The 27636-nt window shown below is 50.1% G+C and overlaps 3 protein-coding genes across 6 annotated transcripts in view; 1 reads left to right on the top strand and 2 right to left on the bottom strand.

The window, feature by feature from the left end:
- Positions 1-517, bottom strand: part of KIF5A (kinesin family member 5A) — a 36690-nt gene extending 36173 nt beyond the window's left edge. Inside the window, exon 1 of one of the 2 annotated variants that reach the window (XM_011988577.1) lies at positions 34-517. In XM_011988577.1, the coding sequence (XP_011843967.1) occupies positions 34-162 (129 nt within the window). In that variant the 5' untranslated portion in view covers positions 163-517. The remainder of the gene's footprint in view (positions 1-33) is intronic. The other variant, XM_011988578.1, reaches the window with a different exon arrangement.
- A 2584-nt stretch (positions 518-3101) lies between these two features.
- Positions 3102-20572, top strand: DCTN2 (dynactin 2 (p50)). Of its 3 annotated transcripts, XM_011988574.1 has the most exons (16): positions 3102-3406; positions 4331-4399; positions 9286-9294; positions 12140-12145; positions 14833-14929; positions 15133-15194; positions 15520-15618; positions 16224-16384; positions 16579-16723; positions 17373-17438; positions 17654-17692; positions 17868-17945; positions 18035-18106; positions 18352-18454; positions 18565-18656; positions 19959-20572. In XM_011988574.1, the coding sequence occupies exons 1-16, from the start codon at positions 3371-3373 to the stop codon at positions 20043-20045; spliced, it is 1221 nt and encodes a 406-aa protein (XP_011843964.1). In that variant the 5' UTR covers positions 3102-3370; the 3' UTR covers positions 20046-20572. The 3 variants fall into 3 exon arrangements, with proteins under 3 accessions (XP_011843964.1, XP_011843965.1, XP_011843966.1); XM_011988575.1 differs by lacking the exon at positions 9286-9294; XM_011988576.1 differs by lacking the exons at positions 9286-9294; positions 12140-12145.
- A 2-nt stretch (positions 20573-20574) lies between these two features.
- Positions 20575-27636, bottom strand: MBD6 (methyl-CpG binding domain protein 6). Its single transcript, XM_011988573.1, has 13 exons — positions 27400-27636; positions 26614-26677; positions 26286-26422; positions 25880-25982; positions 25589-25751; positions 24317-24394; positions 23478-24139; positions 23049-23202; positions 22690-22859; positions 22148-22564; positions 21990-22042; positions 21699-21762; positions 20575-21548 (listed from the first exon to the last, which is right to left on the bottom strand). The coding sequence occupies exons 3-13, from the start codon at positions 26396-26398 to the stop codon at positions 21474-21476; spliced, it is 2052 nt and encodes a 683-aa protein (XP_011843963.1). The 5' UTR covers positions 26399-26422; positions 26614-26677; positions 27400-27636; the 3' UTR covers positions 20575-21473.

Genomic DNA, 27636 nt, shown 5'->3' with positions numbered 1-27636 from the left:
CCCTCCCCGAATTCCCTCCTGGGCGACACTCACCCCAATAACGACGCTGTCATCCCCTTGGAAAATGGGGATAAACTTGTCTCCCCGCAGAATCTCAGCCTGGTTTAGCGGCCGGAATCGGCAGAGCACCTTGATGCTACATTCGTTGTTGGTCTCCGCCATGGTGGTCGCCGGCGTGGAGCTGGAACACTTCTTGGGCTGCAGGGGTGGTGTGTGCTCCAGAGGAGAGGGCTCTCAGCTAAGGCTGAGGCGGAGGACAGGTGCTCAGTCTCTGGGGGCAGAGTTGAGGGCGCCCGGGCGAAGCCTGGGGAGCAGGGCCGGGGCGCGCTCTCTCTCTCCTGCGGCAGCGGGATGCGGGAGACCTGGGCGTCTGGTCCTCTCGGGCGCTCTGCCTCTCCGCCCCTCGCGCTGCAGCGCCGCGCTGCGGGCCTGGGCGGGGCCGCGATGGAGGAGCGGGGGCGGGGCTCCCTCAGCTGGGGAGGCTGGCTCGACGTCGACCCCCGAAGGCTGGAACCTCACTGCTCCTCTGCTTCCTCCCCCATCCCTAACGTTCGGAGATAACCTTGCCCTCCACCCTTCCCCACCCAACTCACTGCATCCCACCCCTATACCCTCGATCTGTTTGTCCCTCCCTCAGACTCCACCCCCTGGAAGGGATAAGGGGACCGAGGTGGGCCTGTCGCCTGTGTAGCGAAAAGGGTCAAACAGATCTCCCACTCCCTTTATTCCAGGGCATCCCCCAACCCGTCACTAGCCTCTCTCCAAACTGGGATCACACTTCTCATTCTCCCCCTACGCCCATCCCATGCCCCACACGCAGGGAAGCTGGACTCCCAACCCACTCAGCTTTCTGGGGGATCGCTGCCTGTACTCCTATGGAGGTGGGTGTCAGGGAGGAGTGTCATGGGAGGTTCTCGCTACTCCCTTCCCCTTCCACATCCAAAGGTGCACTCTACTGTCTCCCCAACGTACACAGCAGGTCCCCAGTTTCAGGGAAGATAAACTCCCATTCTGGGTTATGGGAATTCAAAAGCAGACACAATACTTATTTTTGTGTCCTAGGTTGAGGATGGGATGATGATGGGTAGGAAACATTTTTGCAAGAGAAAGGGAGTCAGAAAGCAGTGAAGGAGGGGCAATGATGGGGATGGGGAAGGCCAGAGAGACTTTGAAGTCTAAGGCAAACATCTGCATTTGGGTTTCAGGCAAATTCAGGTACCTATGAGAGTGTGTGTTTCCCGTCTCAGTAACCATTGGAGGATACAGTCCCAATACTTCAGCCCCCTTCCCTGGCCAAAAAAAGAAAAAAAAGGTGTGGGGGAAGAAGAACGAAAGAAATGCCAAGCCCCAGAGATTCCTTGTCCTTTCTCCCTTTGGGTCAGACTCCTGCTGCAGCCCCTGGAAAGAACCACCAAGAAGCTGGCCAAATTGATTTTTCTCCACGTCACAGGCTAGCCAACAGAGAGTTGGACTGCAGGAGTTGAGGTTCTAGGCAAAGGGGAAGGGCAGGGTGGATGGGACAAGGAGGAGGAAAGGAAAATTCAGCTCAGCAATTGTCTCATGAGTGGTTAAGGTCACTTAGACACTATGGGACAAAAGCAAGAGGCTGATAGCCTGGCCAGACAAGACCTAACTACTCAGAACTCAGGGGGCTTCCCACATTGGGGCTACACCTCTAACCCACCTTGAATCTTAAGGGAACTGAAAGAAAAGAGTCCAACATAATGAATGGGATAGGAAAGCGGTAGGACTATGGAGAAAGGGATAGAGGCTTGGGGAGGAGCCAGGAGAAAGAAAGACAATGAGTTCCGAATTCAGGAACTCTCTAGTCACTTGGTTTGGCACAATTTCTAAGTGTTGCAGCATCCTGCAAGCTCAGGAAACATCCTGGGAAACATCCCATCCTTGGGTCCCCAGGGCCTCCAAGGTGGCATCTTTAGTAAAGGGGTTTCAAAATGCCAGTCCATGGAGGGTCACTGGTCAGAGACAAAAGTTCACTGAGTATGCCCTCACCTCCAAAAGAACAATGGTGAGTTGTTGTTGTTGTTGTTTTTTAATATAAAGCTGGATTTGATAAGTTTCAAAAGACTATCTTTTATTCTGAGTGTGTCCTTCCTGCTTTTCTACTAAGTAATGATTGTGACAGTAAACAGTAGGTTTTCTGTTTGTAATATACTTACTTGATAAGACAGTAAATCTTCAAGGTTTGTAGTTGTTTTAATTTTATTGAACGATGAAATTTAAAAGTCTGAGAACAGGAGGTAAGAATGGTGAATAGGTACAAAAAATTAGAAAGTATAATAAGACCTACTATTTGATGGCACAATAGGGTGACTATAGTCAAGAATAACTCAATTGTACATTTTTAAATAACTTGAGTGTAATTGGATTATTTGTAACTTAAAGGATAAATGCTTGAGAGGATGGATACCCTCTTCTCCGTGATGTGCTCATTTCACATTGCATGCCTGTATCAAAATATCTCATGTGTCCCATAAATACATACACCTACTGTGTACCCACAAAATTGAAAAAATTGAAAAATAAATAAAAGTCTGAGAACTATTAACAAAGCGGTTAAGAACACAGAGTGTTCAGACAGACATGGAGACACCACTTATCTATTTATGAACTTCAGATAAGATTGCCAGATTTGAAAAACAAAAAACAAAAACAGGATGCCCAAAGTTGAATTTCAGATACATAATTATTTGGGGGTTAGTATACCCACACACACCCACACACACCACACACCACACACACACACCTACTTATTATCTAAAATTCAAATTATCTGAAAGCCCTTACTTGAGAAGATTGCCTAACTTTTTCATTCCTAACTTACACTAAGCGTTTACTAAATTTTATTTCTTGTTTTTATTTTGTTTTTATAATACACAGTATCAAGCAAACTTGTTGTTTTTGAAACCCTGGCTGTGTCACTTATGACTAGCTGTATGATTTAATCTAGTCATTTTATTCCTGGGAGCCCAAAACAGGAATTATAAATGTTCTTTCATTGACTTGCTGAAATAGCTCCCCAAGGTTCGTTATTGTCGCTCCCCGCCCAAGCTCCGGTACACCAAAACTACACATCCCACAATCCTTGGCGGCGTCCTTTGGCCATTACCTCATTCCCTGGCCTCGTTCTCCCCAGTCCCGGCCTCTCCAGGGGTGTGGCAGCGGGTCTGTTCTCGCGACTTTTGCTTTACCCTTCTGCTGTGCTACTGCTGTCGCGAGACTTCCTGCTCATCTGCCGCTCCCTTTGCCGCCGCCTTAGCCCGGGACCCGAACCCAGCCTCTCCCCTATCCGAACACCGGCCCCGGCTCCTCCGAGGCAACGGTCCCCCAGCCCCGTCTCGCCGCCGCCATGGCGGACCCTAAATACGCCGACCTTCCCGGCATTGTGAGTACAAGGCCGGCCCCGGCTTCCCAGGACCGCGCCCCCGACCTCCCAAGGACCCCCAACAGAAACCAGCCCGCGACCCCTCCCGCCTGCAGCCCATCTTCCGTCCAAGGGCTCCCGCCGCTCGTTCTCCGACCGGCCGCAGCACTCCCCGAACTCTTCTGACCCGACTGGGCCGGGCCGCCGAACGGCTCACCAGGCCCCCTTTACGGCAGTCGCCGGTAGCTCGGCCCAGAAATCGACTCCGGGTACTGACCGCTTGTGCCCGGGTGTTTCCACCATCCGTGTCAGCGCCGCCCATGCCCCCGCCAAATCTCTCCATAAGACCCCCACATCCCTACCCCAGACACACACACTAGACCACTTAGCGATTACCTTCCTCCTGACAAGGAAAAGGTTACCATGGCAGAACCCTCTTGTGCCAGATGGGGAGCTCTATCCTTGGGGGAACCTGTGCCCTCCCCCACCTCCCACTCCCATGACAATCCTGGCGTGTACCTTTTGTGCTGCCCTGCCTGCTTCTCAAGGTGCGGGTTGGGACACAGGACCTTGAGTACTAAGGTCCTGAGTCACTCTCAATCCTTGTGCCAGGGTAGTGGTGTACAGGGCCTAATTGGAGGATAGCCCTCACCTTCTTCGGCAGTAGTGATTGCCAAGGACCTGCCCGCTTCTAGATTTAGGGTAACATCGTTGCTATCACTTACACTCACCGTTTACTGTCAGGTCCCAGTTGTCTCCGCTGTCATCCCTACCCCTTGAGACATGGGAATTGACATACTGTTGACTCACGGGGCAGGTGGAGGAGAAAGGACAGAACCCTGGCATCACACCCTGCCTTCTCCGTTAGCTTATTTAAATGGAGTGGAGTAAGGGGTGTTGCGATGCTGGATAGTGAGGTTGGGTGGTCACTGCTTCTACCTGCAGGCCAGGAATGAGCCAGATGTTTATGAAACCAGCGACCTGCCTGAGGATGATCAAGCGGAGTTTGATGCGGTAAGAATGTGTGCTGCCACAGATTCCTCCGAACTCTGACCTTTCTCCCCTAGACAGGTCCTTCCCTTTCTCTGGGGAACTACAGCAATAAGCGGGTATGCCAACCCCAGCCTGGGTGGTATATAGGTTGCAGGACTTGAAAAGACCTTGCTGGGCTTGCAGCCACCAATGAGCAACGGCAGGAGGGAGAGTCATGTCAGTGGAATTACAGCTAACAACATCTGTTTGCAAAGCCCTGATCCTTGGACCTTTTAAATAAAATTGAAATATCTCAAAACAGATTTGGGGCTAGTGACTTAGGCCCCTGGGTTCTAACCCATGGAAATGAATCATGAAGCCTGGGCACTTGTAATAAACTGCTACCAAGAACTAGACTTTGAAATATAGAGAAATACTTTTAAAATATGAATACCCAGTATCCACTGGGCAAGGAATTAAGAAAGTGATTCCGAGATTTTAGAGTAAAACAAATTTGAGGAAGAATTTCATATCAGCAGAGGTGAGATTGTGGTTGCATTTTTAGATCTGAGAACTCTGAGGATGGAGTAATTAGGTGCCGACACATTTTAACTATGAGGGGAAACACTTAGCATGGTTTATTGAATGTGTTCATTCTGTGGGTTTTTTTTTTTTTTTTTTTTTTTGTGCAATGCAGAGGAAGAAATGTCACTGCCCCCAATGAGCCCCAGACTAATGGGGAATTAGGATACATATAGGAAACGTATAGAAGGAAAAAAAACAACAACAAAATTGAGTGAATGGAAATCAACATAGTAAAAACTCTGTTTAAGTGCCAAGGGGTGTGTTTATAGGATGTGTTTTAGGTTCTATTATTTCTGAAGAGAGCTGCGCTGGGATCACATTGGTGATGTGAGTTCTCAGTAAAGGTGTGTCCAAGAGTCATTGCAATATGCAGGCTCAGTTTGCTTGTCTGTAAGTCCTGTGGCTATTGTCTGTGGGGCTTGTTAGTTCTGGGGAATGCTGACTGCTGGCTTACAATGTATGGCTTGGCGTACTCACTTATTTCTTACTTGACTCCCCCATGTGGAAGTGGTTCTTACATTGTGGGAAACACCTTCTCTGTCCCTTCTCCCAGTGGTGTGGTCCTTGTGGCTTCCGTATTTGCTGGCATGCCAATCTATCCCCCAAGCTTGAGTATCTTGGAGATAATGCAGATGATGATGTTGCTCAAGAACCTGGGTGTGCACCTGTCACTCCAAGAGGCATCTTATAGGAAGCTGCCTCTGTCCTCACAGAATAGGAGTGTGTACAGTTGGTTCTCTGTGTTTATGGGTTCTAAACCCATGGATTCAACCAACCACGAATGGGAAATATTTTTTAAAAATAAAAAATAGGCCCGATGCAGTGGCTCATACCTATAATCCCAGCACTTTGAGAGGCTAAGGCAGGTGGATCATTTGAGGTCAGGAGTTTGAGACCATGTCTCTACTAAAAAATACAAAAATTAGCAAGGTGTGGTGGCGAACACTTACAGTCCCAGCTACTAGGGAGGCTGAGGCAGGAGAATTGCTTGAACCCGGGAGGTAGAGGTTGCAGTGAGCCGAGATTGCGCCACTGCACCCCAGCCTGGGCAACAGCAAGACTCTGTCTCAAAAAAAAAACATTACAACAATAAAAAGAATACAATGAGATCACTTGGACACAGGAAAGGAAGCATCACACACTGGGTCCTATTGTGGGGAGGGGGGAAGGGGAAGGGAAAGCATTAGGAGATATACCTAATGTAAATGATGAGTTAATGGGTGCAGCACACCAACATGGCACATGTATATATATATATATATGTAACAAACCTGCATGTTGTGCACATGTACCCTAGAACTTAAAGTATAAAAAAAAAAAGAATACAAAATTTAAAAACACAATATAACAACTATTTACATAGCATTTACATTGTACTAGGTATTTTAAGTAATCTAGAGATGATTTAAAGTATACAAGAGGATATGTGTAGGCTATATGCAGATACTATGCCAATTTATACAGAAGATGTGAACATATGCTTAGTATCAAGGGAGGTCCTGCAACCAGTCTCCCACAGTTGCTAAGGGACAGCTGTATGCTGAGAACTTTACTGCACTACCACAGTTCAGACTATTCAACTTAGGCTTAGGCTTCTGCCCTTCATGGTGAGATAATGAGTAGAACTCTTTCCTTTTGTCGCTGACTGTGATACAAACAGGTAGTTTCACAGTAATCCCCTTTCTAAACAAAAAAAAATATATTGTCATTCCTGTTTGAAGATACTGGGATATCTCTTAGTAAAAAGGAGATGACACCCATTCCAGGTGTGGAAGAACCTGATTGTGCAGCTCTGAGTGGCTGTTTCTCCCCCAGAGCCTGAACAGCCTATTTTAGTAGCATCTAGTGGGGTGGCTGATGAGGAGAGGATACCGTGAGTGTTCATTTCCTGTGGCACATTGCCCAGGGTGCCAGTATAGAAGTGCATATGAGCTGAATGGCAAATAGAAGAAGAGTCGAATTGTTTCTGTCACCTAAGGCTCAGCTAAGTGACTCTGTCACTAGGGAGGAATGGGGTGGGCAGACCTTCAGCCGCTTCAGGAGCCCTAAGAGCCAAGATGTTTCCTGATGTCAGCTAATGTCTCTGGCCCCAGCATGTCCCTGTGGGGCTTGCAGCTTTCGGGAAGTCAGCTGAGTAATGGCTCTGCCGCTGCTTTTAATACTGACGTAAATATGCAATTTGAGGAGCAGTGAATTGTATGCTTAGATAATCTAGAAATGTCATGTCCATGAGGCCTGGGATCTCAGCAGCAGCCTGTCTGTTTCCTGCCTACCTGCCCAAGACCTAGTATGAATGACAGTGCACATGACCTGTCTTGTGGCTGAACCATGAGATTTTCAGTCACCTTCTTTTTTTGTGTGTTTTTTTGAGACGGAGTCTCGCTCTGTCGCCAGGGTGGAATGCGGTGGTGTGATCTTGGCTCACTGCAAGCTCCACCTCCCGGGTTCACGCCATTCTCCTGCTTCAGCCTCCCAAGTAGCTGGGACTACAGATGCCCACCACCATGCCTGGCTAATTTTTTTGTATTTTTAGTAGAGATGGGGTTTCACCGTGTTAGCCAGGATGGTCTCGATCTGCTGACCTCGTGATCCGCCTGCATTGGCCTCCCAAAGTGCTGGGATTACAGGCGTAAGCCACCGTGTCCAGCCTCAGTCACTTTCTTAACCCCTGACAACAGCATTCTCTGCCTTAATCTTCAGATTATTTTCAACTTTAATTTTCTCAGTTTTTAAAGTAGGTCACAGGGAACAGAGGATTCAAGGCTAAGTAGTGAAAAATCTGCCTCCCACCCCTGCCTACCACCACTTAGTTCTCTTCCCTAGAGACAACCAATATGGACAGCCTCTTATGGAACCTTTCAGGGGGTCTCCAGATTTCTTTCTATTTTTTGAGACAGAGTCTCACTCTTTCCCCCAGGCCAGAGGGCAGTGGCACAATCTTGGCTCACTGCAACCTTTGCCTCCCCAGTTCAAGCAATTCTCCTGCCTCAGCCTCTCGAGTAGCTGGAATTACAGACATGCGCCACCACATCTGGCTAACTTTTTGTATTTTTAGTAGAGATGGGATTTCACCATGTTGGCCATGCTGGTCTCAAACTCCTGGCCTCAAGTGATCCAGCCATTTTGGCCTCCCAAAGTGCTGGGATTACAGGTGTAAGCTACCATGCCAGCCAGGTCTCCAGATTTCTGTCTGAAGGAATAGTCAAGTTGTGTCGACCCCACTGCTCCATAACTTTCTTCCTCAGATTCCTCTACTGTGGAAGAAATTGGGCTACTGAAGGAAAAATGTCCTTAGACATCCCTTAAAGATTTAAATTGCTAATTTAACTTAAACATAAACATTTTCCGATTCCCATAGTGGGGAGGATGGGGGAGGAAAGCATAAAAGATTTAAAGTTTGCTACAGATGATCCTGAATTTTTTTTTTTTTTTTTTTTGAGATGGAATTTCACTCTTTTTGCCCAGGCTGGAGTGCAATGGTGTGATCTTGGCTCACTGCAACCTCCACCTCCCGAGTTCAAGAGATTCTCCTGCCTCAGCCTCCCGAGTAGCTGGAATTACAGGTGTCCATCACCACACCGGCAATTTTTTTGTGTTTTTAGTAGAGACAGGGTTTCACCATGTTGGCTGACTGGTCTGGAACCCCTGACCTCAGGTGATCCACCCACCTCGGCCTCCCAGAGTGCTGGAATTACAAGCGTGAGCCAACTGTGCCTGGCCAATCCTGATTTTTCTACTATCCCTTTAAAACAATTTTATCAGGAAGTAAAATCTTCTAGAACAGGAATGGACCAGGAAAGGGCGCAGGCTGTAGCCCTTTCCTCCTCAATCTGAGAAGATCTCTTTGCACTTCAGACACTGCCAGGTTAATTGGGGCAATAGGCTTGCTTGGAGATTTTTCTTAAAATGTTTGGAAAACTAATTCCCAAATAGAATTCCACCCACACACACCCCCACCCTAACCCCCGGGCCCACCGCCTGCCTTGGGTCGGTAAGGCTTTCTGCTAATGGCTTTTGAACTGCTGCAATAAGAGAAGTAAATTAAGAAAAATCTCATTAGAAACAATTTAGCTTCTCTCTTTATGGCGTAACTACCCCCAGTAAAAGGGGAAAAAATGACCTAGCCATAGTTTGAGGTGGCCCTGGCAGAGGCTTCATTTCTCCAAAAGGTAGATATTACTGGACACTCCTGAGATGAGAAACAGTAGGTCTCTTCCTTACAGTTTAGAAGATCCTGGAGTATGCTTGATTGTGTTCATTGACTGTTGGCACACTTGAACTTACCTGAGTTTTTCCTAATGCTTCCCCCATCCTCCCTCCTCACCACCTTGCCTGGACACTAGTTTGCACAAGTAAGACCATTCAATGCTTCTTCTCTGCATGTTTTTTTCATCTGCCATCTCGCATGCAATGCTCTGCCACTGTGCTATTGTTGTAGCTAATCGTTTTAAATTCCAGTGAGTCCCTGGCTGGGTCACTGAGGGTCCTGATGGCCTTATGTTTAAAGATCATTAATCAAGGGTTAGAAACAGCTATGATCCATGAATCATTGTCTCTTCCCCTTGTGAGGTCTGCAGAGTAAAACTGTCCAATGGAGGATGGGATAGAAGCATGGAGGCTATAAATGCTTTTGAACATGAGGCATTTAGGGGCTGGAGTTAGAAAAGAGTTGCCTTTCTCCTCCTCAGACTAAGATCAAATGAAGATATTTTTTATGGAACGACTTTTAGCTATGCTAGACAAGGATAGAGAACAAAAGGGATGACATCCACAGTCCTCAGTTCTTGGCTGTATGTGGATTATCTCTGGGAAAAACTCATTTTAATATTCCCCTATGCTAGGTCTTCAGAGAAATGTAAATGGGATCAGAAGGAGGTTTATATGCAATTGTAAGATAATAACTTGGATTATTTGTGCTTTTGTGAGTCTTTCTGTTTCTGCACCCCTCCTTTCGCAATGGATGGATGGATGGTCAGCAATATATTGATCCATCCCGGACAGTTTTACTCTACAGCTCTGTCCATCTTCCTTGTCATCATGATTTTGAAGTACCCTGGCTGCAGTGTTGGTGTATAGCCTGAATAGGCTCAGAGAATAGCAGTGGCCACTTTCCCTGTCTGATTTAGAACCTCAGATCTTGCCCTCTGAGGCATAGCTACTTAGCCAAACAGCCCTGGGGGGTCTGGGAGTCTGTTAGTGAAAGAGACTGGGAGTCACATACTAGGTAAGCTGGCACCCGGGGTCAGGGCACTTGAAATCTTCCAATCAAGGTGACTAGTACTACTGCAGGTTATGCAGGAATCATGCCTAAAATCTCATCATCCTTCAACCCACCCATAGGACAGAGCTGGAGGTGGTATATACTATCTGCAAACTACTTTTCCTTTTCTTTGATTTTCTGTCCTCCCTATTCTGCCCAGTCCACTTGGTTTGAACTTGAGCTTATGGCCCATTGTCTTCTCTTTCTCCTTGAGTTTCTCCCAAGCTGGTTTTAGCTTGGTGGGACAAATCAGAGAAAGGTATAGTGTGTGTACTTCTCCTTTGTGTTTGCATGTGTGCAGCTATGGGTGCTTATGCCCACTCTATGCAGAGACATCCCAGCCTCGACCACAGGACAGGACCTGGAGCCACCTCTACCCTGAACTGAAAGAGTAATCTTTTTTTTTTTTGAGACAGAGTCTCACTCTGTTGCCCAGGCTGGAGTGCAGTGGCATGATCTCGGCTCACTACAACCTCCGCCTCCTGGGTTCAACTGCAACCTCCACCTCCCGGGTTCACATGATTCTCCTGTCTTAGCCTCTCGAGTAGCTGGGATTATAGGCGCCCACCACCACGCCTGGCTAATTTTGTATTTTTAGTAGAGATGGGGTTTCACCGCGGTGGCCAGGCTGGTCTCAAACTCCTGACCTCAAGTGATCCACCCGCCTCGCCCTCCCAAAGTGCTGCGATTACAGACGTGAAACACTGTGCCTGGCGGAAAGAGGAATCTTGGCTGGGACCCTAGCATCATCTAGGGAACAGAGAGGTTATGGGTCAGAGGTATCTGGATGAAATACTGGTGAAAGGAAGCACTTGTTTTTAATCCCACCATGTTTTTTCACATGCACACACCATCCTCAACCTTCCACACTTCCATCTGCCCATCAGCAGAGCTCCTAGAAAGGCAGGGCATACCACTGGATATCCCCTCCTGGCAGTTCTAAACCAGCCTTGCCTCGAAGTGGGAGCCTTATCTATGTTGCCCAAACTCAAATAAGGCCTCTTGGAAATACTCTCACTCTTCCCCCTTGTCTACCCTCCAACCCCTGTGAATCTTGTGAACAGAGGGTTGAAGAAACATGTTCTGCACATGCGCTGGTAGCTGTGAATCTTAATGTCCCCTGGACCCATCATGGCAGAATTGCTCTGGATCCCTCGGAGCTGCGGGGTGAGTTATCAGCCACTCAAGGTGGAGGCAAACGTGCCAGGCTGCGTGAGGGACCAGGAGCAGCCCTGCCTCTTCCCTTGCAGGAGGAAATGAGAATGGATCTATACTTAGGTACTTCATCATTCCTTAAACTCACCATCTGTACCTGACATATTTTGTTCTGTCTCACCTAAAGTCTTATCAGACTTCCTACCTGATCGCTCTCATTGCGACTGATTCTGCCATCCAAATGTCTGATTTTTCACAGCTAGAGAAACCAAGAGATAGGAAGACAAGGGCCATGAACTAAGAAGGGGAACTCCTCTCCTGAGAATCATTGACCCTCTATCAGCTACAAGTCCTAAGAATCTCTTTAACTTCTGCTTCATCTTCTGCCATTTCTAATAGCTTCCCCGCCACCTCAGCCTTCTCTCCCCAGTTTCCTATTCCATGCCACTGGCTTGTAACATCTAACTCCTAGTTTTCAGATGATCCTAAACTGCTGCTGTTAATGGCAACGCTTCATGACATCCTCACCACCAGAGGGAAAAGGGTCTCATGCTGTTCTTTCTCTTGGGGTATATGGTGACCCCAGCTGAAATTTCTTGGCCCCTAAATTTCACTAGGCTCCCCTGGGGCCCTGTGGTGCAGTGTGTTTGAAGACTGTCATGTAGTGCATGTGACAATTTGCTAATAACAATTTTGTCTTTTTTTTCCCTCCCTCATCCCCATTCCCCCACTCCCTTTCCTTTTAACTCTTTTGATTTTCTCACCTCTGGGGAAACCACAAGGAGCTGGTAAGAAGCCTGACCTTTCATCTGCTTTTTAACGGGGTGTGCTATGATGAGCAGTTGTTTCTCTGTCCTTTAGATTCTACTAAATCTTTCGTTCCTCTATTCAGTCCCACACACAGCCTTTTCCTATCTCACAAGTCACTGTAATTATACTGCCCCCAACTCATGCCCCAGATCTTCAAGATACTGCTGGAGTAGGTGCTACTGGAGGACTAGAGTGTGCCCCTAGGCCACAGCCTTGGAGAGGCTCCAGAGGATGCCAGCGCCAGGTAGCCCAACTGGCCCAGGACACTCTCCCACAGCAGGAATGAAAATGCTGTCTGTCCCTGTGACTGTCCAGAACCTCTGAGACTCACCGTCTGTGTGTTGACCCTCTTTTACTCCCTGCTTTCACTACTTAGGAACATAAATAAGAAAGTAGGCTCCCATCTGCATAGTGCCCGCCCATAATAAGGGCTTAACAAATGGTAGCTATGATTTTTTTCCTGGGTCTGTAGGTTATGCCTCCCATTCCTCTTTTTTAAGAGGATTAAACAAAAGAGGATGGGTGGGATTGGCCTGGATTGGGGCTTTCACAGGGAGAAGTGGCATGTTCCTGAGTATGAACTTCGAGAAGATGGTTGTCTATCCTTAGCCTGAGCTCTTCTCATTTGATAAGAGGCCAGAGACCACACAGCTATTAGATGAGTGGGTGTTCTGGCCGTAACATTTCAGAACAGGTTAAAGAGATAATCATTTGGGACTCAAATGTCTCTTCCCCTGGGCACTGGCATATGGGACATTGAGTCCTTTTTTTTCCCTTGATCTATAGCTTGTGCCCCTTTGCCCAGTAATTCCCTGAGGAAGAGGTAAAGATCAAAGTTGATAATTTGTCCTTTCCCCCTTCTTCCCTTATTTTTAAAGCTGCCACCCACACAGATTCCTGCTCTGACTAATAGAGCAGAAATGAAGGAAGGAGCTTCCTTCTATCTGCTTTTCTTTCTCAATGATGTCCCACCATGTCCCCCTCACACCCTCTCCCCACATACCTACACAGAGGCAGAGGTTCTCAGTCCTGGCTGTAGGTTAGAATCACCTGGACATCTGGCCCTACCCCAGATTAGAATCTCTAGAAGTGGGCCCAGGCCTTTTTCTTTTTTTTTTTTTCTTTTCTCTCTCTTTTTCTTTTTTTTTTTTTTGAGACAGGGTCTCACTCTGTTGCCCAGGCTGGAGTGCAGTGGCATGATCTCTGCTTACTGCAACCTCCACCTGCCAGGCTCAAGTGACCCTTCCACCTCAGCCTCCTGAGTAGCTGGGTCCACAGGCATGTGCCACAATACCCAGCTATTTTATATTTTTTATAGAGATGGGATTTCCCTCTGTTGCCCAGGCTGGTCTTGAACTCCTGAGATCCACCCGCCTTGGCCGAACTTTGGGAAGCCAAGGCGGGTGGATCACTTGGACCCGAATTCCGAATGATCCACCCGCCTCGGCCTCCCAAAGTGCTGGGACTACAGACAGGCTTGAGCCGCCATTGCCTGGCTGTCTCTTAAAAAAAAAAAAAAAATTTCTAAGTGATTCTAACATGCAGCCTGGGGTGAGAACCATTGTTCTAGGTGAAAGAAGGAAGGTTCATTTTGCCTTCCTCCTGTAGATGGTGGAAATGTCATCCCCAACAGAAAAGGACTCCTGGGTCTCCCTTCTTCTTCCATCAGTACTCTGTTGGGAGCTGTCAGGCTTCTGACAATTGAAAAAGGGACATGCAGTCAGGAGTGCTTGGTGCAGTCTTGCTGTTGTCACTGGAATCTGAACAGCATGTAGATACCTAGTAAGGAGGGAACCTCTCTGCTTCAGTTTCTAGGGTGAAGTCTCTTTTACCACCTACTGTGTCCCCTGTTTTTGGAAGAACTTCAGTGCTGAAAGCACGGCAGAGGAGTCAGGGAGAAAAATCAGGTGCTGCAGCATCTCTGAAGAGATGCTGGGCTGTCTCCATTTCAGAGCTTACATGTGGCTCTTGCCCATGGATACTCTTGGCAAGCAGATATTGCCTATGTTAGTTGCTTCTGAGATGTCCCATAAAGATAATCCAGTAAGCCCTTGCCCCTTCTCCCTATCCCTGAATTTGCTGGCCTCATGGCAGCCTGAAATCAGGCTTCTGGTCAGGCCCTCTGTTGGCCTTCTTTTTGTACTAAGAGCTTGTGTCTTACCTTCAGCAGGTTTAAAGTCCTAACATTCACACTCAGGGTTAGTGGCTTGATTATCTGCCTTCCCTCCTCTTTCCTTCTAGCAAGGATAGGAGGTTAGCATTAAAATGAACTTGCTCAGCGGGCAAGGAGATTTACTTTTGGGAGGGGGAGGTTAAAAGAGGTCAGGTTGGTTTCTTGCCTTGAGTGCATGGTGTGTGCCAGACAACTGGGAGGGGTAGGGTGGGGGGATGGGAAGGCTTATGTACAGAGAGGGTGGGGAGGTTATTCTCCCTCTGTTCCCAGTTGAATGAGGGTGTTAATATTTATACAACTGAGGCTCCAAATTTACCAGGAAGCTTCAGTTTCCTAGGTTGAGCCTGGGTATGCACCTTGGAATAGAGCCACCCTTCTTTCCCCTTGGACAAGTAGGGCCCAGTCACCTAATGGTTTGGGGATTTTGTGGGATAGAGTAAGTTCTAGAGTGGGAATGAGTCTGTCTATGTCCTAAACTCCCTGTTCTTGCAGGAGGAGCTGACAAGCACAAGTGTGGAACACATCATTGTCAATCCTAATGCTGCCTATGACAAGTTCAAGGACAAGAGAGTGGGGACAAAGGGACTTGGTGAGACTGGACTGGAAGTTGGGTGGGGGGAAGACTGGAGGGTAAGCATGAGAAGTGGTTTCCTGTCCTAAGGTCTTAGTGACTTGTGCTCAGGGGAAGGGGTCCCTCATGGAGATCTTTTATGGAAGCCCGGACTGTCACCTAAGACCACGACTGCCTTGGGCCTAGATCAGGTCTTCAGTTCCATCTTCTTTTCTTGGCAGATTTCTCAGATCGTATTGGAAAAACCAAGAGGACAGGATATGAATCTGGAGAATATGAGATGGTTTGTTGTGTGTGTGTGTTGATGGGAATGGTGTAGTGACCCTATCTAGCAGACATGTAGTAGGGAGATCAAGGGATACAGGTGGAATTCTGTTTCTCCTCTGTTCCTGAGGAAGCAGCAGGATGCAGCCAGGGAACCTCTGCCCCACTGCTGTTTGTTCTGGAGAGCCTCCAGCCCTCTGGCTATCCTCAGTTCTCTGGTACTAGGGTGTTGCGGATTCTCAATTGGATATGATACCTTTATGACTTAGGCCCAGGGTGTGGATGAATTCTTGAGGCTCCCTATAATGAGATGTATAACATTACCCTCTGTGCTTGCTCTCTAGCTTGGAGAGGGTCTGGGAGTGAAGGAGACACCCCAGCAAAAGTACCAGCGCCTACTGCATGAGGTCCAAGAGCTGACAACTGAAGTTGAAAAAATCAAGGTAACTACAAACTCTCTTCTCCCCTCTCTGTTGTGACTTACACAGTAGAGGAAGACCTCAAGCAAGAAGAGAAAGATTCCCTGCCTGGCCGGGCACGGTGGTCACGCCTGTAATCCTGCCACTTTGGGAGGCCAAGGCAGGCAGATCACCTGAGGTCAGGAATTCAAGACCAGCCAGGCCAACATGATGAAACCCCATCTGTACTAAAAAATACAAAAAATTAGCCAGGCGTGGCGGCACATGCCTGTAGTCCCAGCTACTCGGGAGGCTAAGGCAGGAGAATTGCTTGAACTCAGGAGGCGGAGGTTTCCGTGAGCTGAGATCATGCCACTGCACTCCAACCTGGGCGACAGAGCAATACTCCATCTCGAAAAACAAAAGAAAGATAGAAAGATTCCTTAAGCTCATTGATAAAGGGGCTAAGGTTTCCAGAGTTTAGAAATATGCATCCATCTGTATGCAGTGCAACATACAGGTGGGCAGTCTGTCACGCTAAAAACCATCCCAGTGACCTCCAGCTACAACTACCTGTAAAGGGCTTGACCTGGTTTTTTGCTTTTTGATTCATTCTTGCCATCCCCCGATTCTACCTTTTTTCACACTAGACGACAGTGAAGGAGTCAGCCACAGAGGAGAAGCTGACCCCTGTGGTGCTGGCTAAACAGCTGGCAGCCCTGAAGCAGCAGCTGGTTGCTTCCCACCTGGAGAAGCTGCTGGGACCAGATGCTGCAATCAACCTTACCGACCCTGATGGCGCCCTGGCTAAGTGGGTACCCTACTTTGTTGAAAAATCATTGCTGATTGGGGTTGTGGATGGACTCAGCCAGCTACTGACAGGGGTGCTAAGTGGCAGAGAAGTGGCCTAGATGTTTCTTAATGCTGATTATGAGCCAAAAGTGAGGGAGAGTGACTGACCCTCCTCCTTCCAGTCATGATATTATTACTCGGTCTCCTAACTAGACGCCTACTGCTGCAGCTGGAAGCAACGAAGAACAGCAAAGGTGGCTCAGGGGGAAAAACCACTGGGATTCCCCTAGATAGCAGCCTTGTCACTTATGAACTACACTCTCGGCCTGAGCAGGACAAGTTCTCTCAAGCTGCCAAAGTAAGTGTGGATACAGCGTTGGTTGGGAAGCCAAGGGGAGACGTGGCCCTAGAGATTTTCCTGTCTCTCTCCAAGGAGAGAGTGCTGGGAAGGCTTCTGATTCCTCTGATTCCTCTTGATTCCTCTTCTGATTCCTCATTCTGTATGTTTCTTTCTTTTCTTTCTTTTTTTTTTTTTTTCCCCGAGACACAGTCTTGCTCTGTTGCCCAGACTGGTGTGCAGTGGTGCTATCTCAGCTCACTGCAAGCTCCGCCTCCTGGGTTCACACCATTCTCCTGCCTCAGCCTCCCGAGTAGCTGGGACTACAGGCGCCCACCACCACGCTGGGTTAATTTTTTGTATTTTTAGTGGAGATGGGGTTTCACCGTGTTAGCCAGGATGGTCTCCATCTCCTGACCTCGTGATCCGCCCACCTCGGCCTCCCAAAGTGGTGGGGTTACAGGCGTGAGCCGCTTTACCTGGCCTCATTCTCTATGTTTCCCTTGCCCATCTACCTTCGGTTAAGATTTTAAGATTGTGGCTAGGTATGTGTCCAGGGAAAGGAGTTCCTTGGGGTGGCAAGTGGCATGCAGAGTAGAACAGGATCGTATTCCTCCCACTGCAGCAGCAGGGAAGCAGACGGCAAATCTCACCTCCTTCCTCCCACTAGGTCGCAGAACTTGAAAAGCGCCTGACAGAGCTGGAGGCAGCTGTACGTTGTGATCAGGATGCTCAGGTCAGGTGTTCTCCTGTACATAATCTGAGCCTTAGATCCTGCAACTCTAGGCCTTAAGGTCTACGACATTCCACATAAGCCTGGGAGGAGTCATCAAAGGGCTTCAGTTACAGGGATCAGCTAGTGGGTTCCCAGCTAGAACCAGGAAAGATGGGAGAAGATGATAATCATGGAGATACAAGGACCACTGACTTTTTCCCTCCCTTTCCCACCAGAATCCCCTTTCTGCAGGTCTACAGGGAGCCTGTCTCATGGTGAGTTTGGAAGAAACTGGAGTGTTTGGATTACAGAGGGGATAATTGGGATTGGGTTTGCTTTGAGGATTATTTTTGAGTTTGTAGCTATGTATTAATTTAGTGGAATATGGGAGGCCTCTTCCTAGTCTGATCCTTTCCTCTTCATGATGCTTGTCCCAACTCTCATACCCAGGAGACTGTAGAGCTGTTGCAAGCAAAGGTGAGCGCCCTGGACCTTGCAGTTTTGGATCAAGTAGAGGCTCGGCTACAGGTATTAAATGGAGGGAAAATTAAATTATGGATAGCTTGGGACTTTGGAAGCCCTGGATGCCCTATCAACCTTAAAATCTGTGTTTTCAGAGTGTCCTGGGAAAGGTGAACGAGATTGCCAAGCATAAAGCCTCTGTGGAAGATGCAGATACACAAAGCAAGGTCAGGAAGACACCTTTCCCATCTCCTTCCCACTCCCTCAGGTTCTCCGAGTAGCAGTGTCAAAGCATGAGAACACACTGACTCCTCAGGTCCCCATCTTCATAAGCTCTTATCAGCTGGCAATGTCAGGGCAGTGCTTCCCTCTGCCCACTTGATCCTTTTCCCCACTATGGTGAAGTAGCAGCCTGTGCTTACTGACCTGGCTGCCTCAGTCATCCCCTGTGGGCCCTATTGTGTCCCTTCAGGTGCACCAGCTATATGAAACTATACAGCGCTGGAGCCCCATTGCCTCCACCCTCCCTGAGCTGGTGCAGAGACTTGTCACCATCAAGCAGCTGCACGAGCAAGGTGGGAGGCCAGCTGCGAGGAGTGCTAAGAGAAGTTGAAAAATGGGCAACTTTTGGTCCCCTCCTTCGTCTTGGATTCTAGTCTCAACCATACTTTTCTTACTTTTATAGCCATGCAGTTTGGTCAGCTCCTGACACACTTGGATACCACCCAGCAGATGATTGCTAATTCCCTGAAGGACAATACCACCCTCTTGACCCAGGTGTGTGCCCCTTTGTTGATCTGCCTCCTTTTTCTAGCATGTACAAACTAGGTTCTCTAGTGTTATAGGGTTCTGCTGTAGCCTATTTTGTAGCATGGTGTTGTGGCAGGGGGTTGGTCTGGAGTCTCCATCCTGTTTTCAATGTGAAGGCCCTTCGACAACTTATTTAACCTATGAACCTCCATCTTTCCATTTGGGAAATTATACCTCCCTCAGAGTTATGTAGATGAGGTGAAATAATATAGGCAAATTGTTAGGGGCTAGTGAACATGTTTTCTTATAAAACCCCACTCTTTCCCTCTGTCGTCTCAGCTTTACTCTCCCTGATAAGCACAGTACACTGGAAGGAATCTGGGCTTTGAAGTTAGAAGTCAGGCCTTAATCTGGTTCTGTTGCTTCCTTTCTGACCCTGGACAATGAGCCTCACCTAGTTCCTTCATTCTTTTAGTAATGCCTGGCACACAGCAAGTCCACAATTTCTTTTTATTATTTTATTTTTTATTTTTAAGATAAGAGTTTCGCTCTGTTGCCCAGGCTGGAGTGCAGTGGCGTGATTTCAGCTCACTGCAGCCTCCACCTCCCAGGCTCAAGCGATTCTCCTGACTCAGCCTATTGAGTAGCTGGGATTACAGGCACACGCCACCACACCTAATTTTTGTGTTTTTTTAGTAGAGATGGGGTTTCACCATGTTGTCCAGGGTGGTCTCAAACTCCTGACCTCAAGTGATCCACCCGCCTCGGCCTCCCAAAGTGCTGGGATTACAGGTGTGAGCCACTGCACCTGGCCGCAAGTCCACAATTTCTGTTGGAGGCACTATTCTCAGTGCTGAAAGGAGCATTAAAGTCGAGAGACCAGCATCAATCACAGGATCACTGAGATAAATGAAAAAATATATAAGGACTTAGAATAACATCCTCTTCCTCCAGAGCAGTTTTCTAACATTTTGAACTAGTGAAACGCTCATTTCAACAAAATCTTATTTAGCTCTCATTGCATAAAACAGATTTTTAAAAACTGTTCTGGTTGAAGTCAGGATGGGAATTCTCAAGAGTCCTGTCTGCTTGGCACACCTAGAGCTTGGTCTGTGGTACTCTTAAGGGTAGCTTGAAAATTGGTGCTATAGACATCCCCCCTCTGTGGCCCACAAACTGCTTCCATTTCTTGTCTTCTCTCAGAGAATTCCTTCAGGTCCTCATCCAGTTAAGCATCTGGACCTGACAAAGAGTAAAACCTCTCTACCACTTTGTAGCAGTTAAGCATCTGGACCTGACAAAGAGTAAAACCTCTCTACCACTTTGTAGGTGCAGACAACCATGCGTGAAAACCTGGCCACAGTTGAGGGGAACTTTGCCAGCATTGATGAACGGATGAAGAAGCTGGGAAAGTGAGCACATTTGGGAGCTGGAGAACAGGGGTAATCCCTACCCCTGTGAACTGTTAACAGCTTACATAGGGTTTCCCCTTTACTATAACTCTAGCATCCCCATCCCATTTGACACTGGGGGCAAGGGTTCTTCTTGCATGTGGGGTTTACACCCCTCCCCTGATGAATAGAGTGGTAGCTAGGGGTTGGTTATTAGAAGGTGGTCTCCCCTCAGGCCTGGGGGATAAGGACGTGGGCCCAGCCACATGCCAGCTCATGTCCAATATTGCTTTGCCTGGTGTGGGGAAGGATTGGGTCTTGTCCTCCAACACAGCTTCTGTGGCTGACTCTAATACTGTACAACTGTTTCTGACCATTAAATGCTGTTGTACTCTGTGTGGCCTCTGCTGTGTTTCCTGGGGAGGAAGCAGCACTAGGACATAGGCATTCATCATAACAGGCAGTCTAAGCCACTCTATACTACAACAGATGGATTTAAATTGTAACCTGTTCTTACCAAAGAACTAAATAAAAAATGAGTACAGAGCCAGAGCCAGAGGTTCAAAATATTCTCATCTGTTAAATTAAGAGTGTCTCCCATAGAAAAGCAGTGGAGGCCCCATAGGGCAAGTACAAAACAGAATTAAAACTCCCAAGGGTCTTGTCTTTACAAAAGAAAAGGCAGGAGGCAGCCCCTGGACAGCTGGTCATGCTGGCCGCTCCGGTTGGACCACGTTGCATAATCCTCAGTCGCATCATCACAACGTCTCTGAGCGTTTTGATGGGGGGAGAAGGGGCAGTGTAGTGTGTATGGGAGGAGAGGCCCAGAGGGCTCTCTTTGCCCCCTTACCCCCTTTTTTATATCCCAGAGGAAAGTGGGGGGAACCTGGCTACACCTTGAAATGAGGCTATGTGTTTCAAACCTGGGGACAGGGGTAAGAGGGGATCTGTGCTTTGAGCAACCTGAGCCAGAGGCAGAGGGGTGTTGGAGGGGTAAGGGGAGGATGCATGATGCTTATTGCTTTGTACCTTTCACTGGGAAGGAGGGCAGCAGCCAACAGTAGCTCACAGGTTTGTAAACTGAGCCTGTTGGCTTTAAGAAGGGAGGCAATGAAATCGAATTAAATATAAAAGAGTCATTTGTGCAAAAATAACTTAAACAAATAAAAGACCTGGGGAAGGGGGTGTTCCCCTTAGCGCCTGGTGGGGAAAGGGCCATATACCATCCCCCCCCAGGCCTTTTCAGTGACATGGCTTGGGGGGGAGGGGGTGAACTTCCCTGCCCCCTGCAATGGCTCAGGATGGGATTGTAGGGAAGGAGTTGCATTTGTGCTCTGAGTGGGGAGTAGTGCCCCCACCCACTGTCCACAGGTGCAGGTGGCTGGCAGGGGCTCCCAAGGCTCAGCACTCAGCTCTCCCCAATCAGGGTTAGATCCAGCTCCAGGTATGGCTGCTATGGGGCCAGTTTCCTCCTCTTGTTTTTGGCAGGACGGCCAGGGCGGGCCCGGGGAGGCAGAGGGACAGCCGCCTAATACCAGAGGAGAAGTTGAAAGAAGTGGTCAATTGCTAGGTATCAGGAAGTCGTCTTTTCTCCCCACTCCCTCTAACCCTCCTTTACTCCTGTTGCCTCATCGCTTACACCCTACCCATACACCCACCCACCCAAACACACACTTACTCGGGCTGTAGGGCTGGGTTCCAAGGTAATGTCCTGGCGGGAGCTATTGCTGTTCCGCGTAGGGCTGCAATAAGGGGCACAGATGATCAGCAACAGCTCCCAAGCACCAGGTGAATTTCAGAAGTTTGGGTGGGAAACTTTTTACATTTGGATAGTAAAGGCATAATATCCTTACTCATATTCAAATAAGTATCTGCCCTTTTGAAAACCAAGCCACTATTTGGACATTAGAACTGTCCAAACCAAAAAGTAGTAGGCAAAGGCCAGCACTATAGTAGGCCCATCACTCACTTGTATTTTCTCCTACGGCCACGACGAGACTTTCTGACTACTCCCGGGGGCACCTGAGAAAAGATGGACTGTGTGTGTGGGAAATTTCGAAAAAGGTACCACAGCCCCAGCCTTTCCTCAGAGCCCCTGAGCCCAGACTGCCAGCACTCTGCACTCACCTTAAGGTCCTCAGAATGGGGCCCAGGAGGGGGTGGATCCTTGGGCTCAGCACCCCCTTCAGCCAGCTCCCCATTATGCTGCCAATGGTGGGTTCTTCTTGGGGACCTTTCCATTTGTCCATTGAAGCCACCACGTGTCCCCCATTTGAGGGCCAGTCGGCCAGGCTCCCGCCGGCTGCCAGGCTTTCGGCCCCGGGCTGGCCTGGCCTCACCATTAATGCCCCTAAGTCCCCCTCCTCCCCTCCGGCCCCGTTTCCCTGACCCCCTCCCAGTGAGCAGCTCAGGGACTGGGGGGTCGGGAGAACCGTGGGGTGGGGCTAAGGCACTGAGGGGAGGCCGGGCAGGCTCTGGTTCGAGGGCTGAGGCGGGGCTCTCAGGGGGTAGACAGGGGGCTTCTGGCTGCTCTGGAGGGATCTGCTGGCAAAAAATAAGTTCTCAGTCAATCCCAAATACGGTCCCTCTTCTGCTATAACTCAGAAAGCCCTAAATTTCCAGTTTGAGAAAAAATTATCTCCCTGACAAACACATGCCCACACCCTCACCTGGAGACTCTGTAGCAGGCAGGCTAGGGGACTAGAAGCCTCTGAGAGGGGTGGAGGAGCTCCCCCCCCAGGGAGGAGCTGCAGCCCCAACTGGCCAGAGAGAAGAGGGCCAGGAGGCTGCAACAGGCCGGGGAGGGCTCCAGGGCTGCTGGTCAGCGAAGACAGGTCACCTGTTGAGAAATTATAGTCAGGGGTCTCTCCCTAGGCAAACCAATTAGGCTGAGCAGACCCTACTATTCTCTTTAGGCTTTACCCAGTGGCCAAAGACTTTCTTCCCCAATTTATTCAGCCACTACTCCCCAAGTTTTACGGCTGCTTTTTCACACCAAGAGTGTGAATTCACACTCCCTCAGACTTACCCAGCAGGCTGGCACCCAGCAGAGGGCTAAGGAGTTGGGGGGGTCTCCCTGAGTTGGAGGGGGCCTTGCCCAGAGAGGAGGCTCCCGGGTCAGTAGTTGCCGTGGTGACACTGGAGGTAGGTGGTCCAGGTTGGGGGGCACTCAGGACACAGGGCTAAGAAAAAAGAATGATTCTAACACGTGTGTAAAATACTCAACAGATTTATAGTGCTTTCACATCCACTATCTGACTGAAGCCTCAAGTGAGATAAGCCATGCTTATTAAATACAGACCCAATTCTTGTAGTCATCCTACCCCCAGCCAAGAACTAAGGCCTCCCCAAAGGCCCCAAGGAAGAGCTCAGGAATGAAACTGAAAGCTTTTGATTCCCAGCTCCCATCTCTCATTCTACGTTGTGTTCTGTCCCAGCTACTCACCCCCATCCTCACCTGGGGGGGTGTCCCCGAGGGGGGATCCAGGCTGGCAGCCAGCAGCGCAGAATTTAAAGCTATGAGGGTAGGGGGGGCTGAAAGTGGGGGGAAAAGTAGGGGCGACAGGTCTCCCAAGCCTGAAAATGGCTCCCCACTTGGACCCCCGGCTCCCTCTGCAGATCCCTCCCCATCCCCAGCTGTGGGGCCCAGAGCCAACAGGGGCAGGAAAGAGGCAAGGAGGTTGCTGGGAGGTGCTGAAGGAGGTGGAAGAAGGTCTGAGGGTGGTGGAGGAAGCAAGGAAGCCACCAAAAGCGAAGGCCCTTCAGGCTCTCCTGGGGCTAGGGGAGGACCAGGTCCTCCTGGTGGGGGTAGCAGGGGCTCAGGAGGAGGCTGTCCTCCTCCCCCAGCCAGCACACCAAATAAACTGTGGTTGAGCAATGGAGAAGGTGGAGGCTGCCCCAGACTCAGAGGGAGAGGCAAGGCCCCAAGCATCCCAGGGAAGCCAGCTCCACTCAGTGCCAGGCCCTGCTCTGGGCTGGGGAAAGGGAAAGCCTCTCCACCAGCCAGGGGAGGCAGAGGGCAGGCCGGGCCCGCCCCCATCCCCAGCCCTTCGGATGGGCTTTGAAGCACAGGGCTGGGGACTACCGGGGCTTTGGAGGCAGCTGGTGGGGCAGGGGCACCTGTAAAAGAGGAGAGAAATTCAGCTCAAGGGAGGCCCTTTCTCCCAGCATCCAAAGAAGCCAACCTCCCTGCCCCCAACCCAGAAAACCCTCAAAGAGCTCTCTGAACATTCCCCTAAATGCCTTGGCTGCCTCTTTCCATCCAGGATGAGGAAGGACTCCACAACACTCACATACCTGGCACACTGCTGAGGCTGCCACTGGTGGTCCCAGGCAGGGAGGACTGGATAGGGTGCCTGGGCTGGGGAGGGCTCCCTGAGGAGAGGGTTGGGGGAGGAGGAAGGTGTGCATCTGACCCCAAAAGGTTAAAGCTTCCATCAGAGTGGGAAGGGCCAGGGGTGGGGAGTCCCAGCAGGGACAGCACAGAAGGGAGAATTGGTTGGGATGGCTCTGGGAGAGAAAAGGGTTGGGGGACAGGAGCAGGGGCCCGAGGACGGCTCCGTCTAGGGGTTTGAGGGCCTCTCCCTTCTAGCAATCGAAATACAGTAGGGGGTCTGCGGGGACGACGCTGAGAGGGACGAAGTGATGAGGAGTGGGAAGCTGAGGGCACCGGGGCACGGGGCCTTCGGCCCTGTAAAGTGCTGGGAGGGGGTAGTGGGGGATGCTGTGCCTTGGCCGCTGCAGAGAGTAGGCTGCTAGCAAGGAAGGGGGGTGCCCCAGGCCCCTCCACCGTGGGGGCCCCTCCCAGGGGCCCCAAGACCAGGGGCAGGTGCATAGTGGCTGAAGACACTGGTGGCTGAGTGGCAGGACCAGGGTGGGCGGGAAGATTATTGCTCGGGGGCAGGGGAGGGGGTGTTAAGGCATCACTACAGTGGAAGAGAGGAGGGTCTGAAGGTGGTGAGGAGGAGGCATGAGGGGCCGGAGGAGAGCCCAGGTCAGAGGGCACCAGGCTGGATCTGAGGGCAGCTCCCCAGTTGTATGAGGGAGCATTGAGGCTGATAGCAGGTGGAGGAGGTGGGGCTGGAGAGGGGGCATTGCCCCTTGGGAGGAAACGGGGGCTGCTACTGCCCCCAGAAGGGACTGGATCAGGAAGCCTTGGTGGGAAAAGCCCCCCAGGGCCTGCTAGAGTGGGGAAAGCCTGGGAAGCTGAGGATGGTTCTGGGGGAAGGGAGCCAGGACCCCCATTAAGTGGAGTTGTAGGAGGAACTCGACAGGGAGGGCGGGCAGAGGGGGGCCCTGGGGACACAGTGTGGAACATTTGGGGGCTCGCTCCCTCTCCTGCAATAAATGAAAAATGAAGGGTCAGCCTGTGGCTCCCCTTCCAAAAACTTTCTTTTGTCTTCATTAGTCCCATCTCCCACAAGTTCCCAACCTCCCTGTGCCCTCCTCTCACCACGTAGCTCCCCACCCACTCCCCTTTCTCTTTGCTCCCTCTCATGGAACTCCCACCACCAGCCTTCCAAGCCCTTAGGTTTTCCTCCGTCTTCTGTAAAGTGGCAGAAGACTCACCAGGAGAAGAGTGTGAGCAGGTGGTCTCCATGCTGCGGTACAGAGTTGCCATAGCAACAGCTTTCCGCCGGTGGTTGCACAGCTTGGTCATGTCCTCCTCTGATGCTGGCCCCACCCCAGCCCCACCCAGGGTCACCGGGGCCAAAGGGTCAAAGTTGAAAACCTGTAAGGTGGAAAGCAAGGACAGGGACCCTGAGGGGCTGGAATGTGGAAAGGGCTACCTCAGTCAGTGATTTGCATTAAGACTTTTAGCTTATCTCTGTACTCTCAGGCACCCCTCACCACTCTGACCTTGGGGACATTAAGTGGACACTCCAGACCGCACTTGCAGGTCCCATCGCTGAGGAGGTAGCTCCGGGTTTGCTCCAAGGAAGACAGCTCTGTGCCACTTGGACTGGAAGAGGACAGGGTCAGAGGACATGGGGTTAGCTGGCAGTGAATCAGGCAATACTCCTAAAGCACAGTGCTTAAGTTACAGATCCTCCTAGAAGAACAGAGGGTAAGGAATGTGGGAAGACACAGAAAGAGGGAGAATGGATTCAAAGGCCAAGAGCTACAGAAAGCAAAAAGGCTGAGGAAGGAAGGGGAAGAGAGGAGAGCAATCGGGTACCAGAGAGCTGAGCTGAGAGGAGAAGCGGAAGAAAGAAAACCCGGGCAACTGGAGTGGCAGAGCTTGGGGACCTGGGAAGATCCGTACCTGATGTAGAGCACAGCACCCTCTCGCACACAGCGCTGCCAGCCGATGGGGACAGATGTGGCCACAGGGCCCCCAGCTCTGTCTGCTCCACTGCTCTCATTGCCCCCATTCATTGTGTGTAATCAGCTCCCGCGTGCCTGATAACACAGACATCCATGTAGGCACTAGGAGGATTAAACTGGGCGAGGTACCTGAGGGAGGACTCCAGGAAGGCAAAGGTTGTGGGGAGACCCAAGAAAACTCAGGGAAAGCCCCAGAGGAGCAAGGGGAACCCCTCAGAGAGCTGGGAGGGAGAATGAGGAGTCCTCTGCCGTATCACCACAGCTACCTGAACATCTCTGCAAACATTGTGGGGTCCAGTCTAAAGCCGGGGCCACCAGCTTAGCCCACACCTGCAACGCAAAGTAGAGAGATGCGACTATCAGGAGTCTGCCCAACTCTGAAGAGCACCACAGCCCAGCACCCTCTCAAGAGAAAGATCCTTACATCCTCTCAAGAGAAAAATCCTTAACAATGTGAGGCAAGCGCCTATAAAGACCTCGGGGATCCGCTGGCTTAGTCTACAACCATCCTTTCCAAGCCCAGTCCCTAGGGACCAGAGGGTCAGAACCTCAGCTCCCTGGGACCAAGAAAGTCTAGCACAATTCTTAGGCATATGAAGGGCAAGGCCTCCGTCCATTCGGAATTGAAGACTTCAACCAGGAGTATGGGCACATTCCCATAATGCTAGGCCACTAGGAAGTTTCCCAGAGTGTCTGGCTCCTGTCGTTCCCTACCCAGGAAGATGATATAAAAAGTACAGATTGCCCCACAGGTCACCAGGCAATTGCCCAACTGCCCGCTGGGGTGGTACCAGCAGAACTCCCCCCATGCCTGCTCCATCAGACAATCGCTGATCTAGTTCATTCGGGTTTTAAAAGGTGAGGATCACAGCTCAGTCTTTTCCCAGGATCCTGAGAAGCTCCTGATTTTCCCTCAAGCCTAAGGCAAAGAGATTCAGAATCTCCTATCCCACTGACTCCAAGAGAGCCTGTTCTCCGATATCTCCAAGAGAGCCTATCCTCCGATAGGAGGGGAAGCCCCTCCAACCTGCAGGTATCCTCCCCAGACTCACCATCGCTCCCACCCCACACTGGCGGCTTCCAAACTTTCCCTCTCATAACAAGGCGCCCTGTCACCCAGACTGCTTCCCTCAGCTTGAGGAGGAGGGGAAGGCGCACGAAGTAGGAAGGAACTTGGGGAGAGGGCGGGCGGAGGGTGGGCGAAGCACTGAGGGGAGGGCGGTGAAGAAGGCAGAAGTCAGGCAGTGAGAGGGAGAAGCGGCGGGGGCAGGTGAGGGCGGGGGAGTGGG

Source organism: Mandrillus leucophaeus, unplaced genomic scaffold (assembly GCF_000951045.1).
Source record: "Mandrillus leucophaeus isolate KB7577 unplaced genomic scaffold, Mleu.le_1.0 Scaffold332, whole genome shotgun sequence".
NCBI classification, from domain to species: Eukaryota; Metazoa; Chordata; class Mammalia; order Primates; family Cercopithecidae; genus Mandrillus; species Mandrillus leucophaeus.
Note: the sequence above shows the minus strand (reverse complement) of the source record. Positions and strands in the feature narration are given on the sequence as shown.

Excerpts from the sequence above, each read along its gene's own strand:
- MBD6 (XM_011988573.1), bottom strand. The coding sequence starts at position 26,398 with ATGAATGGGGGCAATGAGAGCAGTGGAGCAGACAGAGCTGGGGGCCCT. Across the intron at positions 24,140-24,316 it reads CAGCCTCAGCAGTGTGCCAG|GTGCCCCTGCCCCACCAGCT; the intron begins GTATGTGAGTGT and ends CCTCTTTTACAG. Across the intron at positions 21,763-21,989 it reads GGCCGTAGGAGAAAATACAA|CCCTACGCGGAACAGCAATA; the intron begins GTGAGTGATGGG and ends CCCTTATTGCAG.
- DCTN2 (XM_011988574.1), top strand. The coding sequence starts at position 3,371 with ATGGCGGACCCTAAATACGCCGACCTTCCCGGCATT. Across the intron at positions 18,455-18,564 it reads CAAGCAGCTGCACGAGCAAG|CCATGCAGTTTGGTCAGCTC; the intron begins GTGGGAGGCCAG and ends TTACTTTTATAG. Across the intron at positions 18,657-19,958 it reads ATACCACCCTCTTGACCCAG|GTGCAGACAACCATGCGTGA; the intron begins GTGTGTGCCCCT and ends ACCACTTTGTAG.